Source organism: Alexandromys fortis, unplaced genomic scaffold (genome assembly GCF_014885135.2).
Source record: "Alexandromys fortis isolate MF-2015 unplaced genomic scaffold, M_Fortis_MF-2015_v1.1 scaffold_386, whole genome shotgun sequence".
Taxonomy (NCBI): Eukaryota; Metazoa; Chordata; class Mammalia; order Rodentia; family Cricetidae; genus Alexandromys; species Alexandromys fortis.
In genome coordinates, this window is record NW_026068260.1 from 432119 (window position 1) to 452792 (window position 20674).

Sequence of the window (20674 nt, forward strand, 5' to 3'; positions counted from 1 at the left end):
CTCTCTCTCTCTCTCTCTCTCTCTCTCTCTCTCTCTCTCTCTCTCTCTCTCTCCTCTCTCCCTCATCATACTTAGTAGCCCACACAGTCCACCAACTCACTATGTAGCCCAGGTTTTCCTGGAACTCATGATCTCTTTGTCTCAACCTGTCAAGTACTGAATAATGCATCTAACCATTCCTGGCTCCAACAAAGGATTTTTATGGCTGAACACCTGAATTATAATAATGGGGAGACATGGCTCCTGAAGCAAACCATATAAAATAGGGAATTTCTTTGAAGCTTCTGTCTTTGCATTTAGAAATCTCTCCAATTACAGTCTATACCACATCGAGTTTCTGGTTTAGTATAATACCAATAAAGATGTAGAACTTCCCCCTCAGAATATCTCATTCTGAAGTTCCTCCGTGTTCGACATTCGCCACACAGTTTAGAGTCTTTCACCACAGTGTTCCAGATTAAAAAGCATTCACATGAGATTGAGAGCACTGTTTCAGTCATTCCAGTTTAAGTATTATTTTCAACCAAGGCATCCAAAACCTGTGTGTTACATAGATGCCACTAGTTAGAGATGAGCATCAATGTGGCTCAATGGTGAAGTACTTGCCTAGCATGTTGGAGGCCCAGGTCTCAATCTCTCCCACTGCACAACACTATAACATTGACAACTAAGATACTATACAATGTATTTCATTAGATCTCCAAGTATTTTGCATGTTTAAAATCGCCACTTTAAAAAAATGGCTCTGATACAATGTTTTACTTTTTTGGTAGCACCATTTATATAGAGTGACAGTCAAAGCATCTAGTAAATCTGTGGTTGACCTCAGCGAAGAGATAGCTGAAGAGTTACTCTATTAAAAGCTACTGTCAATTATAACTAATCAAGAGAACACTATAAGTGTTAGCCAATGGATTCTCTTACTTTAGTACTTAAAACTAGGGAGTACTTCAAAATAGAAAATTCAGTAACAGTGGTTTGATTTGGTTTGATTTACCAACAGTACTTCAGTTGGTAAAGAGGTTGCCTTGGAAATGAGTTTGAGTATGAACATCCAGATTGAAAGCTAGATACACATCCATAATCCTGACAATGGGGAGTTAGAGACAGGTGGGTCCCTGGGGCCAGTGATAAACCCTTCTTAAACAAAAAGTGGAAAGCACCTGACAGATGAAATCCAAAGTAGTTCTCTGACCTCTACATGCAACTGAACATACATGCACGCGATCTCTCTCTCTCTCTCTCTCTCTCTCTCTCTCTCTCTCTCTCTCCCCCCCCCCCCCCCCCCCCTCTCTCTCTCTCACACACACACACACACGATTTATTGTTAGTTGACAAAATATTAAGCAAAATTGTCTGTTCTTCCTGTGCTAAGATTCAAATACAAGGCCCCTATATGACAGGCCAATGAGCAATGGCTTGTCCAAATAACATCACTTGTTTGTTTGTTTCTTTATAAACAGGGTCTCATTCTGTAACATTACCTAGAACTTGTTTATTGGCCTGGCTGGCCAGAGATCTGTGATTAGCTTCCCTACTCAGCCTCTCAAATTATGAGATCACCAGTATACACCACACACCCAAATTAGTAATGTCCATTTGTTGAAAAAATAATGTTTCACAAAAAGACTCCATTCTAATTCTCCAGAGAATTGTCTAAGCATCCACTGTGAATTAATTCGCACAAAACATCTTGCTGTGCAGTGGTGGTTCAGGTCTTTAATCCCAGCTCTCCGGAGATAGAGGCAGGCGGATCTCTGTAAATTTGAGGCTAGCCTGTTCTATAAGAGCTAGTTTCAGGACAGCTAGGACTGTGACACAGAGAAACCCTGTCTCGGAAAGGAAGGAAGGAAGGCAGGTAGACAGACAGAAAAAAAAGAAAGGAAGGAAGAAAGAAAGAAAGAAAGAAAGAAAGAAAGAAAGAAAGAAAGAAAGAAAGAAAGAGAAAGAAATCCTGCCCACATGCAAAGAACTGCAAACCAAACAACCAGCTCTCAGTGTGACTCATTGCGCTTCTTGCTGCCACTGGAGCTCCTGGGGTCTGCCGCCAAGCAGCCTGTACCAGGCATGATCCTTCTGTGTATTCAGTCTTTCACATGTCTTCTTTCAGCCAGTCTTTTTCTATGTAAAAGAGTATACAGGAAAAAATCAGTCACTCACATTGAGGACACGATGCCACATGGTCAAACAGAAATGCCTGGTTAAAATTTATCTGCCAATGAACAGCAGCAACCTTCGCTTATTGTTATGTTGACTCAGAGAAAAATCAGTAACTTTCACACATTGGTCAGTGCTATGAATGGCCCATACTCATCTGGTGGTTAAAATCAGTGAGAAATAATGAGCTACCTAAAGCTATAAGAGAACTATGAGAGTGACGCACAGCACTAACCAAAACACATAACTATAGCTACAAAGTGTAGGACCACAGGAAAGAGAAATATGGCAAGACATCTTGACCCCATGAGATTTCCAAACAGTGAGCGGTCACCTGCAGCTGCCTTTGACTTGAAGAGTCTCAGAAGAGTAAATAAGAACTCAATTGAGAAGAAAACAGCCAGCATGAAATGGATGCTTCATTCCTCCTATTTGATGACCTGCAGTTGCTGGGCACAAGGATAGCTCAGTGCTCCCTGCGGCACAGACGCCATAGTCCTGGAAACACCAGCATTTTCTGCTTTCACTGAAACTTGGCTGAGGGCTACAACCTTGCTTGTTCTGCTTTCTCTTTCTTTAAATCACGCTGAGAAACAGAAACTTTTCCTGCAACCCTGGATGACTTCACCATAGTGGTTTCAATTCGGAGGCTTATCTGGAGGCTCATCTAGGGCCAGTGCTGCTAAGACAAACTGTGACAAGAACAGGGAATGTGGCCAGGGCCTTCCCACCATTCTGGACCGGAAGGAAGGAAGGAAGGTGATAGTTGGACCCTGAGGCTATCATTTGTTTCTCCTCTTGTCTTTGAAAGGTTAGTTAGGAAAGGCCCCCTATTTACCCCCCTCTTAACTCTGTTTATCCAAGGAGGTAGCCAGGCCTAGGGGATGTAGCTACTCCATTCTGGAGTTAATCACTGGCAGCTGATGCAGTAATTCTTCAGAATTTTACCCCAGATGAGATTGAATCTTATACTTTTGTCTTTGAATCTAATATCTACCTTCTTTATTTTCATCTTACCTGTTTGAGTCAAAATAAAAGGGACCATGAAGTAGGTAGCTGGTATGCACAATGGTTCTTTTAGCAAGTTACATCACTGGGCATCCAGACTTGAACATGTACAAAGCCAATAATAACAAAAAGAAAACAAACAGAAACGACTTGTTCTGTTGACCTGAGGTCTGTCTCATAACAGTGTGCTCAGGCATCTCAGTCTGAGCCAGGTCTAGGAGGGAAGCCTCTGCTCTGTGCAAATCAACAGTGGAAGTAGGAAAGGAGCCCATTTTCTTAGAAAAACGAGTTTGTTAAAGAACACTCACTGTCTGTATTAGCAGTGGGAGATATGCGAAGTTCCTGTCAGCCTGAAGACAGATAGCCTTTGGTGTCCGAACCTTCCATCCCTCTGGAACTTTGAGAGGCACGCCTACTATTGTTTGAAACTAAAACTGAATGGTAGTGAAATTTCTCTCTGCTGTCACTCTCTAGAAGCCATCTGAGAGGAAGGCCACACTGATTCTAGCCAGTGCAACAGCTATCTATGGACTCTCCTTTGGGCTGAGAGCATGGAATTCCTTCCTCTGTTTCTCTGCTTTACTATGAGGGGCCTTCACAATTGAGGGTAATTTATCCCATTAGATCCTTGCTAATGTAATTTAGGTACTTATTTAAACCAGTAGAGGAACTGACCACATTTAATCTGAGATTTGTGAATCCCTCCTGACTCACACCCAGATGGGAGAGTGCACTCATCTTGGCACTGAGCTCACCATAGGCAGAAAGGAACCATGTGGCTGTGTTGTCATCATAGATCGTGACTTCATCAAGACGGAGGCCACCATGTTTTTTTTCTGGAATCTTGGCTAGAAAATGAGGATCACCATCATTGGTTGCCATCTTGGTTAGTGACATCATTAAGATGTTAGCACCCATAAAACTTAGTATCACTGAGACTTTTAGGGGATCACTGAACCCCTGGAGTTTCCTGTGCCAAAGGCAGCCCTATCACGTACTCCTATTGTTTTCCTTTTTTAATCTTCCCGATGAGCAATGGGATCATTGAAATGAGAGAAGCATAGCAGGCTCCAACATGGCTTGTATTACTTATTTGATAAGGCCGATTCATTTCCGGAACCAGACTATGTAGGAAATACAGACCCCTATGGTTTGGGGGACATATGTTTCTAAAGAGGACCATTGAGCTGCACTTCTTCTCCTTCTATTCCTATTATTCTTAGGTTTGGTCTTTTTATTGTGTCCCAGATTTCCTGAATGTTTTGTGATGAGAGTTTGTTGTGATGAGAAAAGCCTAAAAGAAGTTGTTAAGTTATGTAAGGTAGGGAAAAGAGGAAATTTAAGATATAATATATGAAACAATTTTTTTTTTTTTTGGTTTTTCGAGACAGGGTTTCTCTGAGGTTTTGGAGCCTGTCCTGGAACTAGCTCTTGTAGACCAGGCTGGTCTCGAACTCACAGAGATCCGCCTGCCTCTGCCTCCCAAGTGCTGGGATTAAAGGCGTGTGCCACCACCGCCCGGTTGAAACAAAATTTTTTAAGGCTAAGGTCAAACACATTGTGTTGCAAGAGGCTGCTAGTCTGTTCCCAGCCTGCCGATGTAAAGCGTGTGTTCACTCTCTCTTTTGGCAGCATGATTTGGTTCCTGTTCCCTGTNGCTAAACAGAAAGAAAAACAGATACTTCTTATAGTACAAGTGTGGACTCTTTTTCAAAGCATGGAACACTCAGTCTGCATAAATAGTATTAAGAGCCCACGCCCAAGTGGGAAGGTAACTTAAAAGCTACTGGCTGTAGGAATTCCTACAACAACATTGATCTTTAACCTCTACTTAAATGAATAGAGAGCTATCTTACATTATTGATCTGTACTTGATAACACCACTATTAACTGAAAAAAGCAAATATGCATGTCTAATCAGGTTTTATTTAAGTGTTTGATTTGTTTAAATACTACAAAGTAGTTTGAAGTACGTGACTGGTATAACTAACCTTCTGGGTGTTGAGTCAACATCCTTGGAGGCCTATACTAATGTGTTCAAGTGACTAAAAGGCACACGATCTTGCTCTTTGCCTTCAAGATGAACTAAGTCCCAGAAGACTGTGAAGCATGTTCAAATGTCCTTTAGCCTAATGGATAACCTGCTCTTTGTTCAGGGAGGTCATGGAGACCACTACTGGGTGAACTCAAGTCAATGTCCATTTTACAAGGAGGCTCAACATAGATGCGAAACTTTCTCCATGCTTCCAAGGAAAGCCATGATCAGGCAGTCTTTCACTTATCCTCACATTAATTCACAGCTGGTAAAGGGAAGGCTAGAAGAGCCTGGGGCTTCTCCCAAGCTCCCCTGACCTCTTAAGACCAGAATCTCTACTGGCCCTGACAGGAAAAAAAAAATTAGTTAGCCAACTGCATGGTCTTCAACACCTAACAGGAAGGTAGAACCTTGAATCAAAATGATTTGTGTTTTTCCAGTTCAAAGGCTCACATACTTCCAGACACGTTAGACTTAAATCTGTATGTGATGTCATGTAGACAAAACATTTTCTTTTTGATAAGGAAATGCTTCCAAGATATAGGGCATGATGATCTTTGCTCTATTAAATACTGCAGATCTCACCTGCAGCTAAGAAAACCAGGCCCAGCTTCTTCGACCCTGAGGTTAAATCTCATAATATGTTTACCAACTATGAAACGCTCTCTGTCTCTAGAAAGTTCTCACAGATGTAATATGTTCTTCTATACTCTATCTGCCAACACTTCCTGATTAAATGAGGCTACCAGATACCCCGTTATCAAATTTAAAGGTTTGGGAGAAATTAATCAGAATACTCTAGTGATGGCTATAGGGAAATTGTATCTTTTATTTTTTGGTTTCTCTACTGTGCTGGAACTAGCACTTGTAGATCAGGCTGACCCCAAACTCACAGAGATCTACCTACCTTTGTCTCCCAAGTGCTGGGATTAAAGGCATGTGCCATCACTGTTCGGGCAACTTTTATTAAAAAAAAAAAAAAACTAGACTCAATGGATTTTATTTCTCCCTCAGATTACTAATTAGATAATTATCAATCATCCTTTTGTGCTCTCTATAAAAATAGAATGCAGTTTCCACTCAGGTTTGGCCCATAGCGTCAATATCCACCAAGCATTACTTTTCTTTATGGAGAGAGGCATCTTTTACTCAAAGGGCACCGTCAATGAGACAGTTGCTTTAAATAACTTCTCTTGTAGCGTTTCCAGGCATTTGCTCCCGTAGGGGAGTCTGATGCAACTGATGGCTTATTGCAGTTACATTTTAATATGACAAACAAAACTATTTCAATCTGGATATAGGAAAAAAATGTCTCATACTTTACCCCTCAGTATTCTCCACAGGGTTGAGGTGGGCAGAACCCAATGGTCCACCTCCAAATTTAAGATGGTAGAGGAAAAGCTCCTCAAACTCTTAAAGTAGACCAATAATTCCTTCATAAAATACAGACTGTAGAAAAGGGTAGCAAGGATACCCTTGGCCTTGTGAATACATGCCACACTGAGTTTCAAGGATATTTTGGTTGGCTCTCCTTCAGGATCCCTCCTCTGTCATGGGCATTTTTGAGATGGGATGCATACTTCACTAGATTACTTTTGTGAAGGCTATTATTCTTATTTTATATATTTTGCAGATGTTATATCAAGTATCAGGCATGTCCAAAGGAGACATTCCAGCACCAAAAGACTATACTTTATCCTGGATCCCTGGTCTCAACCTCCGAGTTCTACCTCTTAAATGAGCCTGTCTTGAAACATCCTGACTATTGTTGGCCATCATCACCTGCAGGAATCAGTCAGAGTGCTTTCCCAACAGCAATTAAAGACACCTTTGAAGCTGGGCGGTGGTGGCTCGTGCCTTTAATCCCAGCACTTGGGAGGCAGAGGCAGGCGAATCTCTGTGAGTTCAAGGACAGCCTGGTCTACAAGAGCTAGTTTCAGGGCAGGCTCCAAAGCCAGAGAAACCCTGTCTGGAAAAACAAAACAAAAAGAAAAAAAAAGAAAAGAAAAGACACCTTTGAAAGGGGGTAATAAGGGGCTGAATTACATGGACCCCTGTCAGGTAGAAAGACAGGGAACAGTCTGCATAGTTAGATGAATGTATTTTTTATTTAAAAATTTAAGATGGCTGGCTTCTGCTTCTCCTTCTCCAAGACAAAGACTTGCTGGGCTTTCACCTGCTAGCAAGATCCGTTTGTGAGACAGTCAAACTTCCCATGGTGGTAAGGAATGAACTAATCAATCTTCCTTTCTTTGTCTAGATTACCCGATTCCTTGCAATGATCCAAACCAGGAAATTCTGAAGGAGAAAAGGAACTCATCCCATCCCCAAACACACACACACACACACACACACACACACACAATGTTTGTCTCAGCCAGACAAACTCAGATACCATCTTTGTGGTCGCGCCTCACTGGAAGTCTGGGTCTTAGTGTTCTTAGCTATGCATTTCTGGTTTCAGTAAAACTTGGCTGAGTGTTAAGAGCTCGATTTTCCTAACCCTTTATTCTTTGACTTACTGGAGAAAAGGAAGCGCTCAACACACAGAGTCAGTGATGTATATTATAAGCAATTGTTTATATTCAGCTGCTTCAATTTACCACAACCCTGAAAATGCCTTGAAAGTTTGTTGCTCCCTTTAGCAGACATATTTCTATATTACATCACAACGAAGATAGTTTTATTTATTGGCATGTGCCTTTTGAAAACATATATGTAAAACAAAATCCAATTTTTTAAAAGATGACAAAGAAGCAAACATTAAGAATTAATATAGAAAAAAGACAGCTCTTCTGCTAAACTGTTCTCACACAAGATCAGAGTTCAGTTCCCAGTGTGGTTAATAATTACTTGTACCTTCAGCTTAAGGGGATCCAAACCCTTTTCTGGCCTCTAAGGTCACAGCAATTAACAAGCACACAATACACACACAATTAAAATTCCAATTTTTTTTAAAGAATGAATGTAGCAACTAAAGAAACTACAAATATTGTGAAATGATCCATTTATTCTTTATAATATTCTAAATGTAGAACAGGGCATCTATTCTAGAGTTAAGGAAATGAAGCTCAAAGAGTTAAGCACTTTATCAAAGTCTAGTAAAGGATTCCTGGTCTCCGAATGCATGATCTTTCTCCTTGTTTGCATCCACATTAGCTTTACAGAGTGCTTTGTGTATAGCGCAAACTGTGATAAATGCTTCAGGTGATGGAAAGTGATTATACACAACTTAGTTCTGCAATCATTCTTCTGAGAGGGGGCCTCATGATTGCAATTTGATCTTAAATTTTAGCAGTCCAATTTTCATTGACATATTTTTTACTGCTTCTGTGTGAAAATAATGGCATTCATTATGTCCACTTAAATACTTTATATGATCTGTATGGTGTCATGTCTTGCTCAAACACCTGCATCTTTCAATGAGTAACTTTTACAAACCATATCTCCTTAAAGGAAATTCAGCAACAATCAATTTACATTACAAATTTAGTGGTAATTAAAATTAGGTAGCAAAATGAATGGGTTATGAAGATAGGGATTAAGGGGGTGCCCTTACAGAACAATTAAAATTAACTAACCTTCTATCTAAAACGTTATCTTGACAAGAACAAAAGTCTGCAAATGTTTAGGATGATGTGTTTGCTTCAAGGGCATCTGAGTCCATGGTGGGGAGCCTGTGCCTCTGGATGGCAGATGCTTGCTTTAGAAAAATTCTGGTCTGGAGTTTTCTACTGCTAGAAGGCAAGAAGATGGTGACTACAGTTAGCAACTGGGGTGGCTTAGTTCATAGTAGTGGGCATGTGAATAGATCTTTGCATTTTCATGATTTAATCTGAGTTATTGCTGGAGAGAAGAATCCATCCCTTAGAAAAAAAGAAGAGAATCTGACTACACTGCTTCATCAGCATTTCTGGATGTTGGTGATCTCCCTAGTGGAACTGGAGGTTTCTTTCCCACTAGCCAGTTTTTGTAACCATTCAGAAGCTTAATACAACTTATAAATGCTTGGCCAATGATTCAGGCTTATTACCAGCTAGCTCTTACATTTAAATTACCCCCCCCCTTTACTGATGCTTTGCCACGCGGTTTGTGGTTTGTTATCTCATTTATTTACACATGTTGCTTCTTCAGTGGCTGGCTGGCATCTCTCAGACTCTATCCTTCTCTTTATCTCTGCTTGGATTTCCCGCCTGGTTCTATCCTGCCTTGCCATAGGCCAAAGAAGCTTTACTTATCAACCAATGTCAGCAACACATGTTCACAGTGTACAGAAAGACCATCCCACAGCACCCTAGTCCTCTAGTAATGCCTCAGTACTCTGTATTTTTGATAAATCATGGTATTCCAGTTGCTTTTCCTTTTCCCCAAAAGTACAGTGAATTTTTCTTTTTTTGGATATAATCTGCAAGATGCCTATTGTATTGCCAAGCCAGTGAGTACAAAACTTGAAACAGCATGGGGATTCATGGAAGTAGTTAAAACAGCTGCTGTCTCCTCCTGCCTGTTCTTCTCTTTTCCTCGAGAGGGGTAGGTTATACCATCCGATGTTTCAGTTTTGTTCTGTGAAGACTGATGAAGACTTTCTTCCAGAAATAAGTCTGCAGCACTGTTTATTACATCTCCTTAGGTATAGACAGGTTTCTCTGTAGGTAACACTCCATAGCAGCTGGAAGCACTTCTGATGTGGCTAATAGTTAATGAAAGACAGGTAACTTTAGTGTCTGGAAGAAGTACTGACGATCTCCTGTTGAATGCCTTCTCAGCACCTCAAAAGTTTCTTCAGATGCTTGACCCAGCTTGTCTAGTTCAATGTAAATCGTTCTTCATTAATTAGGTGAAGCATATGGTTGAGGATGTAGCTCAGGGGTAAAGCACTTCCTAGCGTACACTGAAGCTCTGGGTTTACAAGTTCAATCCATTGAAGACTAAGGCAGCATCCTCTCACACAAGGCAGACAGCCTCCACGCCTCCAAAATTTGCAGCATTTTTCTTCAAGATTAAATATTTGCAATAAAGTTGGGTAGTTTTCTTTTCTCTTTTCTTTTCTCCCTTTCCCCTCCTCATTTCCCTTTCCTTTATTTTCCTTCCCTTCCCTTTTCTCCCTTTCCCTCCCCTTCCCTTCCCTCCCCTTCCCCTCCCCTCCCCTTCCCTACCATTTTCTGTGCTGCGCACAGAACTTGGGGCCTTGCCCATGGTTGTATACAAATAGAAGGCTATATAAAGACTTCTTAGAACTATTAAAGGCTCTCATAGAAACTCTGATTACATTTTAGTCTAAAATCTTGAATTAACAACTTCTCAGTCCCCTAAGCACTTTAGGCTATAAACAAGCTGGGAAATAAACAGTCTTGGCACTGGGCTCCAAAAGCTGCCAGCTACGGAGCTCATACAACTAATTAACCCACACATCTTCAAGTGACTGCAAGTTCAAATGTTTTTACTCAAAATAGAACTGTGTTACACATTTGCATGTAACCACAGCAAGGGAAGGAAATTGACTGTTTTTAATCAGTGATCTAGTTAAAGCTAATACTTAAAAGTAAATGTTGGCTAAAAACAATGAAGCACAGCGTACAGTGTTAATGTAAACAGCACTAAAGGAAGATTTTATTGTTTTTAAATCATCAGTCTAATTAAGGGAAACCCTTTAAGAAGCACTGGTTCAGAAACAGCCATAGTGCTGGGTGTAGGGGCGCACGCTGCAGAGGTAGGAGAATCTCTGTGAGTATGAGGCCAACCTGGCCTATATTTCAAGCTCTGGGCCAGCCAAGGCCATTATTTTTGAGACCTTGTCCCAAAACAACAACAACAAACCCTAAACAAACAGAAAATGACCACAGTGAAACCTGATGCTGCAGCTCAGTTTCAGACAATCCTCTGGGACCCACACTCCCTGTGTTAGAAGGAGCACAGCACACTGGAAAATGTGGCTCCTGTAAGCCTTGTGCTTCTTCCCAATTCTGTCTGCCTTGTTGAAACGCCTAGAGTACATTTCTAACGCTAGTCTTCAAGGTCTATTCCCTTTTTTGGCCACTTCCTCCTTCTGAGACTGACTACCAATGTTCTGTTATTGAAGTACTGAAATCAAGAAATCAGAGGAAACCTTTAACTCACCTAATTAACATGCACAATTAAAATCAAACACCTCATCCTAACACGGGGTTTTCCATTTTCCATTTATATAAACTGCCATTTGCCCGTGGGCCCAGGACGAATACCCTAGTCCTCTTCCACTTCTCCCTTTTCTTCTGGCTCCTTTACCAGGGCATCCTAGCCCGTTCTAACACAGACTTCCCTTTTTCTCTTCTTAAAAATCATACCTGCAAGGTCATTAGCGCTGCTCTCTGCCTGAGTCAGAAAGCAGCCACTTTAACTTTTCTACCCGCTCCATAAAGGATCTCTCCGTGAAAACAGGTGTTGGATGTGGTTTGTGCCTAATTCAGGGTCCAGGATCTGGAAGGAAGCCTCTACAGTGCACACATGCACACACAGGGGGAGGCGATCTCCTTCACAGTTCATCTAAGTTTAGCTGCTGAAGTGTGCGGGTCCCTGAAATTACCTGGCGAGTGAGAACAAAGCTCAAAGCACACAACAAACCCACTTAAGAGTTTATTAGAGGGGACACATGAACAGGCCTGGGGAAGTCAGTGTGAAGAAAGAACTTGAAGATGGTGCGTCCAGCTTTTAAAGGCTGCCTAGCGCATGCACACAGGGGATTGATAAAGCTAAGTCATACACAGATGATGGAGCTCACACATGCATGCAAGGGCTTATGTAGCTGCATCATACATAGGTAATGCAACCGTGCCACACATAGGTCACACAGGGCCTTTTAAGGTCCCAGGGCAGCTAAATATTTTGCCTGAGTGCTTGTCTGCACATGCTTGGCCCTAAAACCCAGAAGTGCTCACCACTGCTGTGTGGCTGGAATCATAACATTCCACCCTTTTGTTTATTATACAAATTTGGGGATCTGGGGTGAGAATTGGGCATCATCGGGTCTCTCATGACTGCTTCCTGCTGATTTTATGGGTGTTGTCATGTCTTTTGAGACTGCTTCTTGCTGATTTTTGAGGTGCTTGACCACGTCTTGGGGTGGCTGATTACTTTCGTGTTTTTTCAGGCCCTGTGGAACTGGCTGGCTGACAGCTTGGGCCTCGCAAGATGCTGGAAAGGCAGAAGATTATGTCTTGACAAAATTTTAGATTCTGTGATTGAGGGAGGAGAGTTTCAAGGTGGAAGATGGAGACGGTTTGGGGGGTGGAGGAGGGAGTTTCCAAGGGTCCTGAGACCAGGAATGATAAGGGAAGAATTAATACTTATTCTGGGTGAGTCTGAGTCTGGTCCATTTAGATAGGTCCAATTTGGCTCTCTGGAGCTTATGAAAAATATTTAAAAAGAAATAAATTTTAGCCAAATAAAAAGCTTATGTTTATAATAGTATAGTGTTGAAATAGAAGATGGGGAGGACGGAAGAAAAGAAGGGGAATTATTAGAAAGGGGAAGTATTAGACCCCTCAATGTTTTACCTGAAGGAATTCCTAAGGCACGTGTTCTCTTTAGCATCACGGTATTACCTTAACATCCAGGAGACACTGCTGCAGTCAGTGATGAACCTGTTAAGTTAAAGTCTGTTTTGTGAGTTTTTTGGAGTTTGGGGCTGTGACTGTCCCCAAACTCATAATTGTTTCTTACCACCTGGGCTTTTGGTAATCCTTGCACCTCTGGCTCTATCTTTAATGATGGCCTCTGTAATAACAGCTGAGTGGTTAACTGAAAATTTAAGTATGACATTGGAGTTATAGAAAAATTGGTAAAGCAGATAGGAGAAAGAGGAAGATGGAGAGTATATGGAGATTTTGGCACAGGAGAATTGAATACGGTGATGAAACTTTATTCTTCTAGAACTGGAGAAAAAGTGGCTGATCTTGGTGTCCTCTGGAACTTAAGGGAGCCGGGCCCTGTTGAGTTACCATATAGAAGGGGGCATGTTTAGCTGGAAAAGTAAAAGGTTTGAGATGAGACAGGTAGATCCAATGAGAGAGTCCCTTGAGCTTGGTAGCTGTGGGAGTTACAAGAATTATTTTAAAGTGGTCCTGCAATTTAGGGGAAAGGGGTGAGGGGCCTTGGTTGGGGGGGGGGGGGAATAATACCTGATCTCCTAATTTAATTGTTGGTGGGCATGGATCGACATATGGTTGGGGTAATGAGTAGTTGGTAAAATCTCATAATAGGGAGCAAATATGAGATAACAGTGGAGTAAGCAGGTGATCTGGAAGGGGAGAGGTTTTAGGTGAGAGACCAGGAGTTAAAACCAGCCACCCATATATGAGTTCAAAGGGCATGACGGAAAGGGGGCTTTGGGAAGAGCCCTAAGCCATTAGTAGGGCCAGAGGCAAAAGTTTTACCAAGTCAAGGTGAAGCTCCTGTGACATCTCAACAAGAAGAATTTTAAGGAATGGTTAGTTTATTCTACCTTCCCTAAAGACTGAGGGTGGTATGGGATGTGAAAATGCCAGGGAATGTTAAGAGCCTTAGATAAAGTTTGAGAGATCTGGGAGGTAAACTCTGGGCCATTCTCTGACTGAAGAGAGATTGGGATTCCAAACCAGGGGATAATTTCTCAGAGAAGAACATCAGAAACTGTCTGGGCCCTCTTGTTAGTGATGGGGAATGTTTAAATCTACCCAGATATGGTGTCCACCAAAACCAGGAGTATTAAGCTCATCTGACTGTGGGCATATGAATAAAATCAATCTGCCAGTCAGTTCCTGGAAGGGAGCCCCTGGCATGGTGAGTGGAAAAGGAAAGCTACACTATTTGATCTTGGGAATCTGACTTTTGACAGATTTTACAAGAGACAGTGATAGCTTTTAAGAACTCTAAGTCCTCAGGGGTAGGTTGGAGGTGAGCATTGACAAAATGAAACAGAGCTTTGCTATTAGGATGAAAGAGCTGATGTAGGTAGGTCAGAATTCACGGAGTGTCAGGTGGTATCTGCAAGAATGTGAATCCCCTGAGCTGACTGAGTTAGGTTTGGGCTCTGAAATGTTGTTGTTCTAGCTACGTGGTCAGCCCAGTTATTTCTCTTGGAAATAATGGAACTGTCAATGTGAAGAGACAGAGAGTGAATAATCCCTATAGCTTTGGGGAGATGGGAGGCATTTAAAATGTCCATAATGTAACCTGAGTTAGTTATGGAGCCTTCTTTCATTGTAAGAAGCCCACGCTCCTTCCAGACAGCTGCGTAGGACAGGAGATTATAAAAGGCATATGTGGAGTCTGCATAATCATTTAAAGATTGTCCCTGTGCTAACTGGAAGGCACACATAAGGGCTATTAACTCAGACTGCTGATTAGTGGTATGGGCAGGGAGTGCCTGTGCCTTCACTACCCTAGTATCTGGCACAATGGCATAGCCTTCTCTATGGGTCCACTCACATAAAAAGGAGCTGCCATCTGTGTACCAGGTATAATTGGCCTTGGACAGTTTGCCCTCCTGTATATGTGAGGAGTGGGGCAGTAGATCCTCTAAGGTTTCTATGCAGGAATGAGATGGGGATAATTAATGTTAGGTTGAGGTAGGCGATTTGAGATATTAAGGGGTGGGTAGCATTGGAAAGTGAGTATGGCATCTTCTACTAGTGCCACCTGGAGGGAAAGAAGTTGGAAAGGAGGTAAGGTTTACAAGCCTTTGTAAGTTAAGAGATGGGACAGACTGTGGGGGGGAGAAGACAGTGGTAAGTGACCCAAAGGTTAGTTTCTTTCACTCTTGAATAAGAAGCTCAGCAACCGGTCGTCTTCCCCAGTCTCAACGCGGTGCACCGGCCAGCGTTTCGCTGGTTTGGAGTCCCCGCCCTCCAGGTCCCTGACCCTGCGCCCCCTTACCGTCTCCCTGACTCCTGGTTCCAGGAATGCCTCGTGCTCGAAAGGGCAATGCGCTCCGCAAGGGCGGTCAGCGCCGTGGAGGAGGTGCCAGGAGCAGTACCCAAGCCGACTCAGGTTCCAGCGAGGATGAAGCGGCCAGTGAGGCCCGGAGTACCACCAGTGAATGTCCCAGCCTGCTCAGTGCCACTGCAGAGGACTGCCTGGGTGGGGAGGCTGTGGATGAGCAGAGCCAGCAGGACAACCTGGAGGAGAAGCTGAAGGACTCGGTGGACTGCCTCACTGACAAGAGTGCCAAGACCCGGCAAGGAGCTCTGGAGAGCCTGCGCCTGGCCCTGGCCTCCCACCTGCTTCCTGACTTCTTGCTGGAGCGCAGCCTCACACTGGCGGATGCCCTGGAAAAGTGCCTTAAGAAAGGAAAGGGTGAAGAACAGGCCCTGGCTGCTGCGGTGCTAGGCCTGCTCTGTGTGCAGCTGGGCCCTGGACCCAAGGGCGAGGAGCTGTTCCATAGCCTGCGGCCGCTGCTAATCTCGGTGCTCAGTGACCGTACTGCAAGCCCCGCTGCCCGACTCCATTGCGCTTCTGCTCTTGGCTTGGGCTGTTATGTGGCTGCCACCGATGTCCAGGACCTGGTCTCTTGCTTGGCTTGCTTGGAAGGTATTTTCAGCTGGTCCTGTGGCCCTAGTGGCTCCCCTGCTGCTCTGGTCCCTGCCAGCCTACATGGCCTGCTCTGTGCTGCCCTGCAGGCCTGGGCATTGCTGCTCACCATCTGTCCTAGTACCCACATCAACCACATCCTCGACAGGCAGCTGCCCCGGCTGCCGCAGCTCTTGTCCAGCGAGAGCGTGAACCTGCGGATTGCTGCTGGCGAAGCCATCGCTCTGCTCTTTGAGCTTGCCCGGGACCTTGAGGAGGACTTTGTTTATGAGGACATGGAGGCGCTCTGTGGTTCCCTGCGTACTCTAGCCACTGACAGCAATAAGTACCGTGCCAAGATTGACCGCCGACGCCAGCGCTCCATTTTCCGAGCCGTGCTGCACTTCGTTGAGGGTGGTGACTGTGAGGAAGAGACAATCCGCTTTGGACTGGAAGTGCTCTGCATAGACACCTGGGCTCGCCACCGCATCTACACAGCCTTCAAGGATGTGCTGGGCTCAGGCATGCACTATCACCTCCAGAACAACGAGCTTCTCCGCGACATCTTTGGCCTGGGCCCTGTGCTGGTGCTGGATGCCGCTGCCCTGAAGGCCTGCAAGATTTCACGTTTTGAAAAGCACCTGTACAATGCTGCAGCCTTCAAAGCCCGGACCAAGGCCCGGAGTCGTGCGAGGGACAAGCGGGCAGACGTCTTGTGAAGCAGACTGGCCAATGAGAAGGCTACCCGTACCCTTACCATATTTTTAACAGAAGACAGAGCAAGAACTGGTCCCCACCAGTGATTGTCACTTTATTATTATTTTTTTTAATGATGAAACCAAAACTAGACAAATATGGGAGGCCAAGGGCTCAGGACACTCAAGACTCTGGCCTCTGTGTCTGCACTCAGCCCTGGGGCTATGACCTCATCCTGTCCTGTCTCAGGTGAAACCAAATGTGCACCAGTCCTCCCAGAGCTGAGGGGCAGGTGAGAAAGGACTGACCCTTTCCTTTTTTAAACCTTTTCCCCTGGAGCCACTTCCTTTGGGGTCTGGCTCCTGTCCACAATGGCATAAGGTAGGCAAAGCTACCTAGAATGAATGTGTGTGCTGATTTTTAAAAATGACAGAGTATTAAACCATACTTGTTCCCCGTGGAAAAAAAAAAAAAAAAGAAGCTCAGCAACCACTAAAGCACAAATGCAGGGTGCCCAGCCCTGAGTGATGAGGTCCAACTTCTTTGACAGGTACACTACAGGTGCAAAGGATGGTCCCAGCTGATGTCCTAGGACCCCAAGGGAATGTTCCTCCTTCTCTGTTACATAGAGGGAGAAAGTTCGAGTTAAATCTGGGAGATGAAGAGCTGGAGCCTGGAGAAGGGCCTGCTAGAGTCTCTGGAAGGGTTTAGTAATGGGATGGAGAAGGGGCTCATGCAGAGATCTGATATAAAGGGCAGGTGAGAAAAAGAGGGGATCCTAGAATGCAGGAAGCTAACTATTCCCTAGGAACAATAAAGCCTCTTCTTTTGTAGAAGGAACTGCAAGGGACTTGAATTAGCTTTTTCCTATCTAGGGCGATAGTTTTTTGGTTTGGGGTAATAGTTAATCCCAAGTAAATAACATGAGAGGTAGACAGTTGGACCTTAGAAGGTAAGACTCTACAGCCCTTTTTGGACAGGAAATTTAAAAGAGCAGGGGTATCAGCTTTGCTAATCTCTAAGCATGGACTGCAAAGTAAAATATCATCTACATACTGTATGAGTTCAGACTTAGGGAGAAACAGTGAGAGTAGATCAGAAATTAAGCCTGACCAAATAGGTGTGGGCTGTCCCAGAATCCCTGGGGAAGGACAGTCCAGGTGAACTATGTGGAGAGGTGAGTGTCAGGGTCAGTCCAGGTGAAGGCAAAGATATTTTGAGATTGAGAGCTGAGAGGAATAGAAAATAAAGCATCCTTGAGATCTAGAACTGAGAAGTGGGAGGTTCCTGGGGGGATAGCAGAAAGAAGTGTGTAAGGGTTAGGCACTACAGGATGAAGAGGGACCACTGCAGAGTTAATGAGCCAGAGGTCTTGAACCAGGTGATAGGTTCTGTGAGGTTTTTTAACAGCAAGTATAACAGTGTTAAAGGGCGAAGAGGCGGGGCAAAGTTTTTTTTTTTTCTTAGGAGGTCATCGATAATAGGCTTTAAGTCCCCTAAGGCTCTGGACAGAGGGGCTACTGAGCTTGGGTAATGTATTTAGTAGGATCTTGTAATTGGATAACAATAGGGAAATGGTGTTTAGCAACAAAGGGGTTTTGGGTGTCCCAGACTTGGGGGTCCACCTGAGAGTCTGATAGAGAAAAAGACACATTGGAGCTGGGAGGTTGGAAGGCTAGAAGGAGGAGGAGGGGAACTGTCAGTGTGTCTGGAGTAGGATGAATGGAAGGAGCAAATAAAGTATAAGCTCCTACTTTTGCTTAAAAAAATCTTTTCCTATAAGAGGTACTGGGCAGTTTGGCATGACTAAAAATGAATGAGTGAGATAAGTACCCCTAAAAACACAGTTAAATGTGGGGTCTGCTGAGGTAGATAAGGCTGTCCCCCTACCCCAACAATAGGGAAACTAGAACCAGAGGCAGACCCCCAGAAATCCCTAAGTACTGAGTATGTGGCTCCTGTGTCCAAGAGAAAGATGGGCTGTCCTGATACCGTGGTGTTTACCTGTGGCTTCCTGTTACAGATGACGGTTGTGATCGGGTCAAAGGAGCCAGGGCAGCCTCACTCATGCATGGCCAGATCTAAAAAGTCAGCTTGGGAATTTTCTGGGTTTGATGTCTCCATGTGACAATGTGTACAAGGACAATTGACTGCCCAATGTCCTTTCCTATGGCATCTTGGACAAGGGCTAGCAGGAACAATATGAGAATTAAGGCATGCTCAGGCCCAGTGATCAGTTTTATCACATTTGAAACATGGACCTGGTGGTTCTCAAATCCTGGGAGACAAGGGAGCAACACGGACCCCACTGATCAGGTGGTCTGTCGCCCTGGCTGGTCGGCCAGGCTGTGGCTAGCATTTGATAGATAATGATAGTAATAGTTTTGTCATTCTTTGCATGGTACAAACCGTGAAAAACAGCAAGAACAGCAACACCTCAAGGCCTATAGGAAAACATCTCTCTACTTCTCTCTACAGGCGGGTGTTGATGAAGCCAACTGGCCCTGGTCTGGGTGACTGGGCAGTCAGAGGCTAGAGGCCATTCCAGATGATCTCTCATGGTGGGGACCACTTACAAGAAGTCCAAAAGAAAAGAGAAAGAAAAATCCTGAAGCTAAGGCACTGCTGAATGTGTGCAGTGCTAGCGCGGAAGAACCAACCTGGTTAGTAGGTCATGTTTTTAGTGATGAGAAACAACCAGAGATGAATGTCAGTGAAGGGCTCAACTGTGGCCATGAAAGCCATGGTTGGGGACTCCCCTCTCCCCATTTCTGGGAACACCAGATATTTCCAGGAGCTCAATGGTCAGTTCCTTGGGTTTGGAGAAACGGTTAAGCTGACTGGAATGGGAAAACTCACCAATAGAAGCTAGTGGTGTGCATAGAGATCAGTGCTCAGGCAGATAAAACATGTGGTTGTTGTGGGGGAAAAAAAAAAACCTGACTCTGGATCCCAACTCTGGGAGAGGGGCGGGAGGCATGGAACCAATGAAATTACCTGGCGCGAGTGAGAACAAAGCATGAAGCACACAACAAACCCACTTAAGAGCTTATCAGAAGAGACACATAGACAGGCCTGGGGAACTTGGTGTGGACAAAAGAGAACTTGAAGATGGAGCATTCAGCTTTTAAAGGCTGCCTAGCTCACTCACACAGGGGTTGACGTAGCTATGTCATACACAGATGACAGAGCTCAACGGAGCTTACACATGTGTGCCAGGGCTTATGTAGCTGCGTCATATGTAGGTGATGCAACAATGCCACACATAGGTCACAGAGGGCCTTTTTTAGGTCCCCAGGGCAGCTAAGTATTTTGCCTGAGAGCTTGTCTGCACATGTGTGGCCCTGGAACCCGGAAGTGCCTGCCACCATTGTGTGGCTGGAATCATAACAGTTCCTGCAAATGTTTACTGCCAGCAGAGGAAGGATCTGTAAGAGGCAAGAAGGAAATCTGGTTTAGCACGACATAGCCAGGCTCATTCAAACTTCTAGAGTTTGACACTGGGACTTTTACTTTATGCTTATTTAAGTACAGTACAATTTTGGAAAAAAGTTTCCTGGTAACAATTGTGTCAATATCATGTGCATGATAAAGCTTAAGATGTGACTACGTAGAAACTCCTTTGCAAACTACACGTGACCTCTACCGTGAAAACAGATGCCATAGCTTAAGGGCCTAGAGTCTGGTGTGGTGACTGACCAAAATAGCATATAGGTTAAAGGGTAAAATGTACACATGACATCTCCCCTAAAAAGGATGGGTTCTACTGGCTGAGAAACAAAAACAGTGCTCAAGATGACAGTCAAAGGAGGAAGAATCTGAGACAATCATAATCGTCTGGGGGATTCAGCTGTGGCTGGGTCTATAGATAACAGACTTCTGGATGGATATCAGGTATACACATCCCTTCCATTGAAGAGACAAACTTGGATGCTTAATGTTGCTGGTTTTGCTAGTGCTTATCTGTGAGTTCATTCCCTCTACAGTGATGTCACCTAAGAAAAATCAGTAAGGGCAGTTTATGCTGAACTATTAAAAATTAATCACAGTTTAGAATGAACCCAATATGTCCTTTCCAATAAGTAACAGGAATTATTTGGTAGTCCTTGCCACAGAAAAAATAGAACTCGTTTAGAAATAAACAATAGTTCCATTTCAAGCAAAATTGTTTATACCTTAAAATAACAACAGCATGATTACCTTCTAAATATACATCTTACAACCATTTCACTCACGGAAACTAAAATAACAGGA

General features: G+C 43.8%; 1 protein-coding gene across 1 annotated transcript; it reads left to right on the forward strand.

Annotated features, from left to right (window-relative positions):
* Nucleotides 1–15001: 15001 nt before the first annotated feature.
* On the forward strand, nucleotides 15002–16880 carry LOC126494387 (interferon-related developmental regulator 2). Its single transcript, XM_050131718.1, has one exon. The coding sequence runs from the start codon at nucleotides 15118–15120 to the stop codon at nucleotides 16441–16443; it is 1326 nt and encodes a 441-aa protein (XP_049987675.1). The 5' UTR covers nucleotides 15002–15117; the 3' UTR covers nucleotides 16444–16880.
* The last annotated feature ends 3794 nt before the right edge of the window (nucleotides 16881–20674 follow it).